Raw genomic sequence first — 15,069 nt, forward strand, 5'->3', positions numbered from 1 at the left:
CTCCCCCTGGACCCCAGCCCGTCAGGACCCCAGCACACCTGGGCCCCAGCCCATCGGGACCCCAGCCCATCGGGACGCCAGCCCACCTGGACCCCAACCCGTCAGGACCCCAGCCCGTCGGGACCCCATCCCACCTGGACCCCAGCCCGTCGGGACCCCAGCCCGTCGGGACCCCAGCCCACCTGGACCCCAGCCCACCTGGACCCCAGCCCATCGGGACCCCAGCCCACCTGGACCCCAGCCCACCTGGACCCCAGTCCACCTGGACCCCAGCCCCGGGACCCACCACTGCTCGCAGTTGTTGGTGATCTGTTGGCCAGGCGCGTACAGGTGTCCATGCAGCTTGCAGTGACACTGGTTCACAGGGATGCAGCCGCCACCCTTGATGTCATCGTACACAGTGCCTGGGACAGCGCAAGACACGTTCCATTCAGCCGGCCCAAACAGTGCCAGAGTCCCGCCTGGCGGGGCTGCCGTTTCCAGGGCCACAGCCAGGGGCCGGCCTCCCTGAAGGGGCGCTGCCAGCCAGGCCTCCCAGCCACAGACACCTATGGTCCTTTGGGGGACAACTGTGGTCCCCACACTGTATCAGAGGGACCTGCTTCCAGGCTCAGAGCCACGGGCCAGGCAGGACGAGGTCTATCCACGGGTGATGAGCAGGAAGGTGACACTGCTGTGTGTATGTTGGGGAGTCTTCAGCCCTTGTAGCCCTTCTACCTGGACCTTGTCCCCTGATGTCCCTGCAGGGCCCCGACCTGTCACTCTCCCTCAGCACGGCTGAGAGCCGAGGCCCAGGCAGCGAGGCGGCCGTCCCACCAGGCACAGGTGGCAGGTGGCACTTCAGGGCAGTGCTCTCCACCCCGCTGCCTGCGTGCGTCCCCAGCACTCACCTTCCGGGCAGAAACAGCCGTCCATGCGATGTTCCTCACACAGGCTGCTGACCTCCAGGTGTGAGCAGGTGTCCATGCAGGGCGAGCCGCTCTCCAGGTAAACCATGTTCCCAGGGCAGCTCTTAGCTGGACAGGCAGAGGCAGGGCCCTGAGCCGAGGGGCAGAGCGCAGCGGGCGCCACGAAGGGTCCGTGCCGGCCTCGCGCCCCGACTGAGCTGGGCACAGCATGGCTCCCGGTCCAGGGCGCAAAGGGCACCGCGCTCCCCGCGGATCACGCCCCACGTGCCCCCGGCTCCTGGCCGCGCGGCACTTACGGCAGAGAGAGGCGGTCCTCCAGTTCCGCGGCCTGCCGCCGGCGTGCGAGCACTGGCGGGAGAACTCGGCGATGGTGCTGCAGACGCAGGAGGTGCCGTGCGGGCACTGGCAGCGGTCCTGCATGCAGGCCTGCACGTGCAGCTCCAGTGGCACCAGGTCCCGGCAGTCCTCGAAGGCCGTGTCTGTCAGCAGCCTCTCGCACTCGGCGCGCTGGCGGGCAGTGGGTGGGGCTGCTCACGGCCTCCTCTCCCCTCCGCGCCACCGGGGCGGGCGCGGGGTCCCCAACAGAGGCCAGCGGGCACGGCTCTGGGGGGAGGTGCAGGCTCCGCTCCCACGGCCCCCTCCCCCCCGAATGGCCAGCGACTCACATGCTCAGAGCAGGACGCAGGGGTCGGCACCTCCTGGGGGCCCTCGCACACCTCCTCAGGCTTGTTCACCTTCTGCATGTTCCCAAATTCGACGGGACTGAAGAGCACGCCTGGGGGGCACAGCCGTTCAGCGGGGCCGGGCGGGGAGCCTGCCCGCAGCCCAGCCGCCAAGGCCCGAGGAGGCCCTCACCATCGGAGAGGAACTCAGAGTAGGTCTGCAGACCGTTGTAGTCACCACAGAGGCCACATGTGTGGTTCCGGAACTTACTGTCCAGCTCCAGCTGTCCGGGGAAGGGAGACAAGTGAGCAGGCCGTGGGGCAGCCAGGTCAGCCTCAGAACCCTGCCTGAACGGGTGTCAGCCGTGGTGGGAGAGCTGGGGTTAGCTGGGGGGAGGGGGTGGGGGAAGGGGCAGGGCCAGCACACCACCCCGGGCCAGAGGGTCCCCTCACGGGGTGGACCACCTGACCCCCGCTCTGCCTCCAGCCTCTCCACCTGCCCAAAGGCCACACAGTGCCCCAGCCCGCCCAGAGTCCCCTCTTGGTCCCCTGGGGTCCCCGAGGCCCGTGACACACCATGACCGAGTCCTCCCGGTTCCACATGAGCGTGAGGCCAGCACGGGAATAGACCTTGGTGTAGGCGTCATTCTTCTCGATGAGCAGCCCCGGGCTGTAGTGCGGGCTGCTGACCCTGGGGGATGGGCACCGGGTTCATGCCGGCCCACGCAGCACCCACATGGCAGAGGGGCTGAGGCTGTGGGCGTGGGTGGGGTGGCCGGCTCCCATCCGGGAGCCACAAGCAGTGTGGCCACCCTCTGGGGGCACTCGAGCCGTGGCCCAGCCCCTGTCCACCTGCCTGGCTAGGTCCTCTGGGCCGAGCCACACCCGCCGGCCCAATGCCTTCTCCACACCCCCTCCCTGGGCTCTGCTCTGGGCAGGGCCCCCAGGGAGCCCGTAAAAGCCCTGGGAGGAGGGAGGACCAGGCTGGAGAAGCCCCACCCACCCCATCGCCCAGGGCAGGCGCTGCACCCACCCCACACTGCCCCTGTGGGCCCTGTTCCCACCCCCTACTCTGAGCCTGGGCTTCGGGGAATTGAAATCCCTTGCAGCAGGGGAAGGGCAAACCCTGCAGGTGGGGACCCCCCTGCACCCCACCCCCCGCCCGCCCGGGGCAGGAATGAGCTCAGGGCCCCTTTGTTCCTGAGACAACGCAGGACAAAGTGGGGGAAGGAGGAACGGGCCTCCCATGGGCTCCTGTAACCCTAGCCTGGGCTGCCAGGCCACCCTGCCCAGCACGGTCCAGCCCAGAGCCTGGTGGGCTGCCAGCAGCGGGGCTGGAGGAGACTCACTGGTTTAATAAAGCTCCCTCCCCAACACTCTCCTTCTTAGCCGGTGGGGCAGTGGGGGGAGGGGGGGGGAAGGGAGGGCAAGCGGGGGCACCGGCCGGGTCTCACTTGCTCACAGGACGTGGGAAGGGACACTGCCTGAGCACTCACACGGCGCCGTTCACCACAGCGAGCTGGCTGGTGAGGTAGATGGCATCATCCTTGACGGTCAGCAGGATGTACTCGACCTGGGGGTGGCCCCCACTGCGGCCGGGGCCCCGTTTCAGGTGCACAGCGAACTCCTGGTAGGTGTCCCGGCAGTCAGAGGCGAAGTTGTAGACGCACAGCCCGGGGAAGCGGAAGATGTCTCCGTCGAAGGTCTTGTAGTGGGAGTCACCCCACGTGCTGCAGACGCTGTGGCCGTGGTTCCGGGTCCTGCCTTCTGGGGCGCAGCAGGTGGGTACGTGAGCAGCCCATGTCGCCAGGAAGCCCGTCCGTCCGAGGCTCTGGCCTGGCAGCGGCCCTCTGAGGACCCTCCAGAGGCGCCCCGCAGCAGCTCAGAGCCCGTCGGGGTCTCGGCCCAGGCCCCAGGGAGGGTCGCCCTGCGGGGGTCCTCTGCCGGACATTGGCCACCCCATCCACGCGGTCTCAGCCCCCTGAAAGGGCGTCTCCAGCTGCCGCGCCCTCCCACCCTGACCCTGCGGGGGATGCGGCTGTGTGCTGAGCGGGGAGCAGGGCCAGAGGGGCTGTCGGGCTCCCTGGCGCCCTGTCAGCCTGGCCCAGCTCCCCACCCCGGTCTCCACCACACTCCGTCCATCGACACCCCAGCCAGCACCCCAGCCCCGCTCCAGCCGCCCCTCATCCCGCAGAAGATCTGTGCCGGACCCCTCAGAGGGAGCCTGCGTCATGTTCATCCATATGGGGCCAGCTCCCCCTTCCCCCAGCCCCGCCACCACCCTGTCCCCAAATGCCCTGCTGGGACAGAGATGTCCCCATCCTACATCTGCATGGTCTTCTCTGGCTGAAGCCACCCCATGAAGGGCCCAGCTTGGACTTGACCGGGACTGGGGGCCTCCCCTGGCCCAGCCCCTCCTGGCAGGCCCCTGCCTCCCCTAGGCCCACAGGCAGCCACCCAGACCAGTGCGTCCGCCTGGGACTGTCCCCTGGATACACACTCTGGCCAGGCAATCACCTTCAGAAGCATGGTGAGAACCCAAGACCCCCTTCCTCCCTCCCTCCCTCCCTCCCTCCCTCCCTCCCTCCCTTCCTTCTTTCTTCCCTCCCTCCCTCCCTTCCTTCCTTCCTTCCTCCCTCCCTTCCTTCCTTCCTTCCTTCCTCCCTCCCTTCCTTCCTTCCTCCATCCCTCCACCCAAAGTCAGCAGGGGTGGGGCTGCAGGAGGCCTGGCCCACGCTGTCCACCCCAAAGCCCGGGCCGAGGGAAACACCTCTACCCCAGGCAGGACCATGTGCCCTGGGCCGCCCGGCCTTCCTGCCTGCACCCTCTCACCTCTCCGGAGCTCTGAGCCCCCGGCCCAGGTCAGAGTCAGGCAGAGGGCCACCAGGAGGGCTAGTGGCAGCCCCATGGTGGCCAGAAACCTGGTGTGGGAGAGCGACCGGGGCAGGGGTCTGGGCCTTATATGGCCCCGCAGAGGCGTCGGAGGGTGGGGAGGGCAGGGGAGGGGCGAGAGGTGGGTGAGGCACCTGCCAGGCTGTCAGGAAAGCAGCTGCGGGGGCTCCGAGGGCCCTGGTGGGGAAATATTGATTCAGGTTATCTGAGGTTTATTTTTTATTGCTCCCGGGGTAGAGCTGGCTCTGCCCAGAATGTGGCAGCCCCAATTACCCAATTCCAACACACACCCAAGGCGGACCTCCGTCCCTCCCAGCCACTAGCGGAACCAGGCCCGGGACAGGGAGGACCTGGCCCCCCATTTTTTTAATGTGGAATCTAATTTTTTTTTTTTTTGGCTGTGTCGGGTCTTTGTTGCTACACGCGGGCTTTCTCTAATTGCAATAAGCGGGGGCTACTCTTGGTTGCGGAGCTCAAGTTTCTCGTTGCGGTGGCCTCTCTCGTTGCGGAGCACGGGCTCTAGGCGTGCGGGCTTCAGTAGTTGTGGCTCGCGGGCTCTAGAGCGCACGCTCAGTAGTTGTGGCGCGCGGGCTTAGTTGCTCCACAGCATGTGGGATCTTCCCGGACCAGGGCTCGAACCCGTGTCCCCTGCATTGGCAGGCGGACTCTCAACCACTGCGCCACAAGGGCCGTCCGGAAGCACGTCCTGGCAGCCAGCAGGCTCCCCAAGCCCCACCCCACCCATTCAGCATCTCTGGCACGGCGAATGTCAAATGGGGTGCCTCCCAAGGGGCCCCGACCTGCTACTGCCTGGTGTGGGCTCCCACTCTGGGGGCCTATCGGAGACCTCCTGGACCTCAGCCTCCCCAGCCAGGGGCCCGAGCTCCAGGTCAGGGTAAGGGGGCCCCTGCTCTCCCTGAACCCCACTGCCGAGGCAGGGAGGGCATGGGCTCCTGTGGGGTCCAGGGGGTGCCCCATTTCCGCACCAATTCCTTCCCATACCTCGTTGAGCTTGGTCAGGGGCCCCCGGCTCTGGCCCACCCTCTAATCCCCTCCTTTCCCAGGCCAAGCCAGCCTCTGGAATTACATGTAATTGGAACTTGGGGAGCCCAGGCAGGGGATGCTTTAACAGAATCACATCCTCTGGGACACAGGGCACCTGGCTCGAGGCTGAGAGTAGCCGTCCCCAAGGGGAATGGGGCTGGGGCCGGACACGGGCATGGCCTGGCAGGCATAGGCCCGGCCCTGCAGCCTCCCCAGGACGGTGGGGAGAATCAGGGAAGAGGGTGGGGCAGCCACGCAGGTGCTCCCGGGCCGGGCCTCTGGTGGGAAGAGGGTCCTGCCCCAGAGAGGAACTATGGCCTCCAGGGCATCTCAGACCCTCCAGGTGAGCCCGAGCACGTCTGGAAATGCCTTGAGGACGTGGCATTTGAGCTGCGCTGGCCCCAAGCCTTAGCAACCTCTGGGTGGGCACCCCTGTCGCTGGTGGGTAAACCGAGGTCGGGGCCTCCCCTCCCTGCATTCCTCCATTCTGAAAACAAATGTGCATCTTGGATTCGGCTTTTGACTTTGGCCAGCGCAGTTGTGGAGAACAGCTCTGATGGTTGGGGGGCCTCGGTCTCCAACCTCGGGGCCCCTGAGTTTCAGGGGCGAGTGGGAGAGGTTCATCTCAACTGTTACTCTGGACAAGGGGGCTGCCCGGTGGTGGGGGCCGTGGGACCCTGAGTCCGGCGCCCCTGCAGAGGCAGTGACCAGAAGCCGGGGCCTTGGCCTGGCACCTCCCGGGGGCCCTTCCTCTGCAGACAGGCCCTCCACACCACTGCAACAGCACCCAGGGCCACGAGCTCTGCTCACAGCACCTGACGATTCCCGGGGTCCCCGCGGAGCCAAGACATCAAAGGACGGGTACCCCCAGGGTCAAAGAGAGTGACTGGGAGCCCTGGTCCCCAGGCCTGACCCTCCTGGGGGCCTGAGGTAAAGCCCCTCATCCTGTCCTGCTGTGCTGCCAGCCCCAGGCCCAGGGACCCAGGCACGTGGGGGACAGCGATTGGCTCGAGCCAGGAGGATCAGGGATCAGGCGACCAGAGCAGCTGGCCCAGCAGGCCCATCGTGCCACTTCCCGTGGGGCTTGCATGGGCTGGCACTGCGCCCTGGGGAAACCCAAGGACAGGGCCCCCTCTGCGGCCCCCAGGGGCAGTGATTTTCCATGCCAGGCTCCCTCTGCCCTGGTGGGAATCAGAGATTCCTGGCCAGAGACAGGACGCGCAGCACAGCCCCGAGTCTGAGAAGGTGGGGTTGGGTCTTCCCTGGGTCTAAGAAGGTCAGCCCCATGGACCCTCTGGGTGGGGAAGCCGGTGTCCCAAGGCCCACACCCTTCTTGGCACAGACGCAGGTTCTCGGGTGGGACCCGTGAGCAGTGCCATCAGGCGCTCAGACTGGGGTGGGCATGAGAGGGCAGGAGGGACGGGGCTGGCGGGAGGAGATGGAGGGCTCGGGGGCCCCATGCGACCTCTGGTCAGTCTCCCAGCCGCTGGGCAAACTCAGTCATGGCGGGCCCCTAGCAGGTAAGTCCCTGGAAAGCACCTGACTAGGACACCTGAGTGCTTAGACATGTCCATCCATCCATCACTTTAATTCTTGTGGATGCAGCAGGAGGCCCCCCAGCCTGTGACACTCCACTCAGTGCGCTGGAGCCCCGTTCCCGCCCTACTGGGACCCCCACCCTTCACTGAGGCAGAGTTGAGGAAACTTCCCGGCGGCCCTCTGTGACAAGGCTGTGACACCCGAAGGCCACCAGGACACTACTCTGGCCAGCCACAGTCGGGGGCTGCTGAGGGGGCTGACTGCCTGCCCACCCGTCAGGTGGACCATCCGGGGCACAGACCCACACACACACACGCACAGCGGCCTGGGCAGCCCTGGGCCTCCCTCCGCCAGGCCCCACACCCAGCAGTGTTTACCCCAACAGGACACTGTTCCCAGGACTACAGTCTCGGGAATCACAGTCTTGACCGCAGGGAGGAGGCCACTGAGACGTCACAAAACGCAGCCTAAAACAACTGGCCACGGCGATCTGTCCACAAACCCTGCCTCATCAGGAAGTGGGAGGGCGGGGAAGGGGGGCAGCGTGAGGGGGCGACTCATCGGGAGTGGGAGGGAGGAAGGGCGGAGGGGGTTTGTGAAAGAACAAGGATCTATATGTGTAGACCCTTCTCAGACCCTGGGCCCAACCCCAGGCCGTCGGCTCCGGTGGTCCGGCCTCGGTGGGCAGATGGAGGGTGTGCCCAGGGAAGCCGTGGGTTCCTAGCCCTCGGGACACCCAAGGGAGCCCACAGCCCCAGCCAGCCACCGGACAGAGTCCCCGGTAGATAAGTGTCTGAGGACTCGGAGACAGGCAAAGAGAACACCAGCCATGCCCACCGCCTCCCCATGTGCTCCCTGAGGCAGTGGAAAGGGTAACTCAGACCTGGCCAGCACCCTCAGAGGATCTGAAAGACCTGGGGGTGTGCAGGCCCAGACCTCATACCACCTCCCCTGGCCTGCAAGGGTTTACAGCAGGACATGACGTATCTGCCCCTGCCATGCTTGAAGAGTAGGTGGGTTAACACACAAAGGTGTTTGTTCCCGAGCAAGTGGGGCAGGGCCAGGTCAGCGGGCTCTGCTCCGCAAGGCAGGCAGGCACAGGCCCAGCCTCCTTGAGGGTAAAGGGCCACTGCACCTCAGGAGACCAGTCACCTTCCAGCAGTCATCCCCGCCTCGAGACCTGGTCCTTACACTGACCATTTTCCTCACCAACCTGGCTGCACTGTGTGACCACTGCTGGCCTTCAGGCTGTGAGCACCTTGAGGGCAGCAGCCTATGTGGGCTCCTCTGTGGGCTAGCGTCACAGTAGACACTCAATAACTTTGCTTCTGGGTAGGTATGTGGCTAGGTGGATGGGTGACTAGATGAGGGAATGAGTGGATGCATAGGTGGGTAAATGATGGATGGGTGGATGGATGGATGGGTGGGTGGATGGATGGGTGGATGGATGGATGGATGGGTGGGTGGATGGATGGGTGGGTAGATGGGTGAATGAGTGGATGCATAGGTGGGTAAATGACGGATGGATGATGGATGGATGGATGGATGGATGGGTGGATGGATGGATGGGTGGATGGATGGATGAATGGATGGGTGGATGGATGGATGGGTGGATGGATGGATGAATGGATGGATGGATGGATGGATGGATGGATGGATGGATAGGTGGATGGATGGATGGATGGGTGGGCGGATGGGTGGATGGGTGGGTGGATGGGTGGATGGGTGGGTGGATGGATGGGTGGGTGGGTGGATGGATGGGTGGATGGATGGGTGGGCGGATGGGTGGATGGGTGGGCGGATGGGTGGATGGGTGGATGGGTGGGTGGATGGGTAGATGGGTGGGTGGATGGATGGGTGGGTGGGTGGATGGATGGATGGATGGATGGATGGATGGGTGTGTGGATGGGTGGATGGGTGGATGGATGGATGGATGGATGGGTGAGTGGATGGATGGGTGGATGGATGGATGGGTGGGTGGATGGGTAGATGGGTGGATGGGTGGATGGGTGGATGGATGGATGGATGGGTGTGTGGATGGGTGGATGGGTGGATGGATGGATGGATGGATGGGTGAGTGGATGGATGGGTGGATGGATGGATGGGTGGGTGGATGGATGGGTAGATGGGTGGATGGGTGGGTGGATGGGTAGATGGGTGGATGGATGGATGGCTGGATGGATGGATGGGTGAATGAGTGGACAAACAAACAAAATCTCTAGGAGGGGTGGGGTGTGCCTTTTGTAGTAGCTCCACAGTGCTCCCACCTCATGAGGGTTCATTGTGTTTGGGCAATGGCCAGGTACTCAATCACCCCCCTTATCATTAAAGTCCTCCACAACCTTGGGAGGCAGGTGCTCACACTACTTCATTCTAGAGACAGGGAAACCAATGATCGGAGAAAGTGAAGGAGCCCCCTGAGCTCGCCCAGCCAGAGGCCACTCACAGTGGTCCTCTCTGCCCCCAGCCCACGCTGTCCACCACTTGGCAATTGTGTGACCATTTTTCAAGAAGGTTGACTGTTGTTCTTTGCGGAAACCAGTATGAGTAACAGAAAATCAGGTTCCTGGGTGGTGTCATAGCCCCAGGGGAGGAATCTGCTTCTCCTGCCTTCCTGGAGTGGTTCCCCAAGGACAGAGCACCTCCCCCCATCCCCCGCTTTTCCTGCACTGCCCCCCCCGCCCCCGCCAGTGAAGCTGATTCATCCATTTGCAATACAGCTAGATTGCTGTGTCACATTTCTGCACGCCATCCTGGGGTCCCTCAACCTCCTAATTAGCTCTTGTATTTTGCATGCATTGAGGTTCACTATTTGTGCTGCAACGTTCTATGGGTTTTGACAAATACATTGTGTCATGCACCCCCGTTATGTATCAAATCTCCTTTCACCTCCTCAAGCCTCCCCACCAAAACCCCAGCAAGCACTGATCTTTTTCACCATCGCTATAGTTTTGGCTTGAATATATTTTTATGATTAATTTTAGATCTCTAACTGCTAAATTAATTCTAGAACATCACGCAGCCGTTATAAATTATGGCTATGATATTGTGTTGCAAGAAGGAAAACACTTAGGATTCACTGGTCTGGAAGACTCAGGACAAAATTTTCTCTAACAGAACCAAGCTGAAATATTTTTTCGAAGTTTCACAGAGGTGAAATTGATATACAATAAAGTGTTGATTTGATCAGTTTTGACATAAATACACACCTGAAGCCATCGCCACCATCAGGACGGTCAATGTATGTACAGCAGTCGCCCAGGAAATCTCATACCCCTTCCCCACGTACTGCTTCCTGGCCCCAAGGGTTAGCTTGCATTTTCTAGAATTTTATGTAAATAGATCCATACACAGGTACTGTTTTTTGGTTTGGCTTCTTTCACTCAGCATAATTTTTTTTTTTCCAAAAAAGGGTGACTTTTATTTTGGAGAGATTATAAATCTCACCGCTTCCAAATCAGTGGAGCAAAAGCCTTTGAAACCCCGGCCTATTTTCCAGATATATCCATATCTTTTGACTATTATAAATTCTGAGGTCTCTTCTGTATTGTCTAAACTTTGAATTTTTCCCTCTTATTTCCGTTCACTGGGTCAACCCGTATTCCTCACACACGTTGCGGGGGAAGAGAAAGCTTACTTTGTGGGGATCTGCTTTCTGGACATGGGTGGTCAGTTTCTCAGGGGATCATCAACTGTTGTTTTTTTTTTCCTATTTTTTGGCCACGCTGCACGGCTTGCTGGATTTTAGTTGCCCGACCGGGAATCAAACCCGGGCCCCCTGCAGTTGAAGCGCGGAGTCCTAACCACTGGACCGCCAGGGAAGTCCCCATCAACTGGTTTTTATTCTGATTTTCCAGCTTCTGGTCTCTGGCTACTTCCTCTGTTTGTCATTATTGCCACTAGTTCTTCACAGAATCAGCATAATTATTTTGAGATGCCTCCACAATGTTGCCTGCAGGGATGGTTCATTCCTTTTTATTACTGAGTGGCTTTCTTTTGGGTGGCAATAAAAGTGTTCATTTCTTCAGCTGCTGATGGCCTTCGGGCTGTTTCCAGTTTGGGACCATCACAGATCACACTGCCGTGAGCGTGTACACAGGCGTCTTTGCACTGACCTGGGAGCGGAGTGTCTGGACCGCACGGCATGTGCGTGTTCCAATTTCTCTGAAATTTCCAGAGGGGCTGTGCATCACATCCCCTCATCGGTGGATGAGACCTCCCCGACCCCGTCCCAGCCATGCCTTTGGCCTTTTCCATTTTGGCTGTTCTAACAGGTGCATGGTGGTATCTCATCCTGGTTCGAATTTGCATTTCTATCCACTAATGAAGTTGAGAACACTTCTGTGTGCTTATCTGCCACCTACCTATCTTCTTTGCTGAAGTGTCTGCTCAGATCTTTTGCCAATTACTTATTGGGTTATTTGGGTGGTATTTTTAACTGAGTTCTAAGAGTGATTTATCTATTCGAGATAGCAGTTCGGTGCTAGAGATACTCTTTGCAAATATTCTTCCTCTCTGTGGCTTGTTTTGTTCAGTCTCTTAACAGTGTCTTTGGAAGAGTAGAAGGTTTTCATTTTGATGAGGCCCAGTTCACCCATTTACTCTTTTATGGATGGTGCCTTCCAGATGATAGGGTATAGGTAAGAAAGCTTTGCCCAACCCAAGGTCACAAATATTTTCTCCTACATTTTCCTCTAGAAGTATTATACCTTTAGGTTTTACGCAATGCATTCTGAGATTATTTTTGCATATGGTGTAAGGCATGGCCTGAAGTTTCCTTTCCTTTCCCAATTGTTCCACCTCCTTCTGGACAAGGCTATCCTTGCTTCCCTGTGTTAATCCTGTGTAAAAATTTAGTTTTTTATACGTGTGAATTTATTTCTGGACTCTCTTCTGTCACATTGATCTATTTGTCTATCTTTGTGTTAATACCACACTGTTCTGATCACTGTAGCTTTGCAATAATTCTAATATCACCTAATGCTCACCCTCCGATTTTGTTTTTCTTTTCCAGAATTGTGGGTTTTGTTTTGTTTTGTTTTGTTTAGCTATTCTCTGTCCTCCACATTTCCATCTGAATTTTAGAATCAATTTGTCAATTTCTACCAAGAAAAAGCCTGCTAGTAGTTTGACTGAGATTGCATTGAATATATAGACCAGTTTGGGAAGAATTAAATCTTAGAAATACTGGGTCCTCCAACCCATGAGCAAGGTATATCTCTCCATTTATTTAGATCTTTCATTTCTATCAGCAGTGTTTTATAGTTTTCAATGTACGGGTCTTTCATTTCTTTTGTCAGATTTTCGTCTAAGCATTTCATGTTTTTTATCATATGGTAAATGGTCTTTTTATGTCAATCTCTGATTGTTCCTAATATATAAAAATAGTTGATTTTTGTGGTACCTACAACCTTGATAAACTCACCCACTAATTATAGTAGCTTTTTTGTATATTTCAGGTTTTCTACATAGAAGATCGTGTTACCTGTAACTAAACTTCTTCCTTTCCAGTCTAGTTCTTTTTTTTTTTCTTTCTCTTCCTGGTTGTACTGGTAATGATTCCCAGCACAATGTTGATTAGAAGTGATAAGAGCAGATATCCTGATCTTGTTTCTGATTCCAGGGAAAAGCGTTAAGTCTGTAAGTATGACTCCAGCTGTAGGCTTTTTGTAGATATGCTCTTTATCAGGTTGAGGAAGTTCTCTTCTATTTTTAGTTTGCTGACAGATTTTATCTGGAAGTGGTGTTGAAATCTGTTAGATGCCTTTTTCTGTATCTATTGAGATGATCCTATAATTTTTCTTCTTTAGTCTGGTAATATTGTGAATTATAGTGATCCATGAATGTTAAACCCACCCTGTATTCCTGGGGAAAAAAAATTTAGCCATGATTTTCATATGTTGCTGGATTTGATTTGCTAAAATTTTGTTCAGACTCTATGTTCATGGGGGAGATGCTCTACAGTTTTCTTCCCCCGTGGGGTGTTTTTGTGTGGTTTTGGCATCAGGGTAATACTGGCCTCATAGAAAGAGTTGAAAATATTCCTTCTGGGGCTTCCCTGGTGGTGCAGTGGTTAAGAATCCGCCTGCCAATGCAGGGGACACGGGTTTGATCCCTGGTCTGGGAAGATCCCACACGTCGCGGAGCAACTAAGCCCATGCGCCACAACTACTGAGCCTGTGCTCTAGAGCCCGCGAGCCACAACTACTGAAGTCTGTGCGCCTAGAGCCTGTGCTCCGCAAGAGACGCCACTGCAACGAGAAGCCCACACACCGCAAGGAAGGGTAGCCCCCGCCCGCCGCAACTAGAGAAAGCCCGCATGCAGCAATGAAGACCCAACACAGCCAAAAATAAATAAATAAATAAATTTTTAAGAAAGAAAATATTTCTTCTTTTTCAGTCTTTATGGAAGAGTCTGTGCAGAGTTGGTATTATTTCTTCCTTAAATGCTTGATGGAATTCACCACTGAAGCAGTCTGGGCCTGGAGCTTTCTCTGTGGGGAGGTTTTTGGTTTTGTTTTGTTTTCTATTTCTTGAATATATAAGGGTATTCAGTTATTTCTTCTTCTTGAGTGAATTATGTCTTTCAAGGAATTTGTCCATTTCACCCAAGTTGCTAAATTTATTGGCAGAAAACTGTTCATAATATTCCCTTATTATCCTTTTAATATCTATAGAATCTGTGGTGATGTCCCCACTCTCATTCCTAATACTGGTAATTTGTGTCTTCTTTCTTTTCCTTCTATCAGTCTGGCTCGAAGTTTATCTATTTTATCGACCTTCTCAAAGGCCTACTTTTGGGTCCTTTTTGCTTTCTTCTCCAGTACTTTGTTTTCTGCTTCATCTTATTAACGATACTCCTTTCTTCCACTTACTTTGGATTTAATTTGCTCTTTGTCTTTTCTAATTTCTGAAGGTGGACTCTGAGGCATTGATGTGCGACCTTTCTTTCCTCATTTCTATTGCAGCTGCTTCGTGCCTGACAGGTCCCCCAAACACTGCCTTCACGGTATCCCCTCCTCCCTGGGGCTCTGTCTCTAGGGTGCCCATCTGCCCTCCAGTCTCTTTCCTGACTTTGGACCCTGGGCTGACCTCGGAAGTCCACCCGGTACCAATTACTGTCCCATCAGAAAAATGAAACCACAGAAGGTATTTCAAACAGACAGGATTCAGCACAGAGCCAGTTACGCAAGTGCTGGAAGTTGTGAGGACAAAAGGAGGCCCTGAGGGAGCGGCAGGAAGTGGCTTCCACCCCCAGGGCTGGGGGGAGCAGAGAGGAGGGGCCTCCTGGGGCTAGGGCGCAGCTGGTGGTGGGACCACCCAAAAGCCACCCTCTGGGACAGCAGGGACTCCAAAAGAAGCCAGAAAGGGGCCGGGAATTCCTCCTCCCTCTCCCCTCCCCACCCGCCAACAGTGCCTTCCAGGGAGGCAGCTGGCCAGGGAGTCCCCAGCCACAGGTATAAATCAGCCATCACTCACAGCACAGCACCTCAAATCCAGTGTGTTCAAACCATAAACACAGGATAGATGATAGATACATAGATATATAGATGATAGATAGATAGATAGGTGATAGATAATAATCGTGATAATAATAATAGCTAGATAGGTGACAGGTAGACGATAGATAGATGATAGATAGACAGATAGATAGATACATAGAGGTAGATAGAAAGGTAATAGATAATAATAATAATAGACAGGCGATAGATAACAGACAGATGGGAGATAGATAGATAGACACATGGGTGATAGGTGTGTATGCAGTTGGTGTCTTCCTAGCGCTGTCCACCGAGAGGGCCTGCGAACAGGACACCTCACGAGCAATGACCACCCAATGTGATGCACAGCCCCTCTTGGTTCTCAACACCATCCTCCAATAAAAGGCACCAGGGTTCCTTGGAGAAGTAGCTGAGCTTCTGGGCAAGAACATTGAGATGACCTGGAGCAGCATTTTGTGACGTCAGAAAATAAGCGCCCCCCTAAGCGTCCACCGTCAGGAGCGAAGGCCTGCTGTCCCGCCC

The 15,069-nt window shown here is 57.0% G+C and overlaps 1 protein-coding gene across 1 annotated transcript in view; it reads right to left on the bottom strand.

The window, feature by feature from the left end:
• MUC2 (mucin 2, oligomeric mucus/gel-forming) overlaps window positions 1-4,478 on the bottom strand; it is a 30,047-nt gene extending 25,569 nt beyond the window's left edge. The window contains exons 1-8 of the mRNA XM_032641239.1: window positions 4,403-4,478; window positions 3,067-3,337; window positions 2,147-2,261; window positions 1,764-1,854; window positions 1,574-1,683; window positions 1,205-1,415; window positions 891-1,016; window positions 287-404 (exon numbers count right to left, since the gene is read on the bottom strand). Coding sequence (XP_032497130.1) covers window positions 287-404; window positions 891-1,016; window positions 1,205-1,415; window positions 1,574-1,683; window positions 1,764-1,854; window positions 2,147-2,261; window positions 3,067-3,337; window positions 4,403-4,478 — 1,118 coding nt within the window. The remainder of the gene's footprint in view (window positions 1-286; window positions 405-890; window positions 1,017-1,204; window positions 1,416-1,573; window positions 1,684-1,763; window positions 1,855-2,146; window positions 2,262-3,066; window positions 3,338-4,402) is intronic.
• Between the last annotated feature and the right edge of the window lie 10,591 nt (window positions 4,479-15,069).

This window comes from Phocoena sinus, chromosome 8 (genome assembly GCF_008692025.1).
Source record: "Phocoena sinus isolate mPhoSin1 chromosome 8, mPhoSin1.pri, whole genome shotgun sequence".
In the NCBI taxonomy this organism is placed as follows: Eukaryota; Metazoa; Chordata; class Mammalia; order Artiodactyla; family Phocoenidae; genus Phocoena; species Phocoena sinus.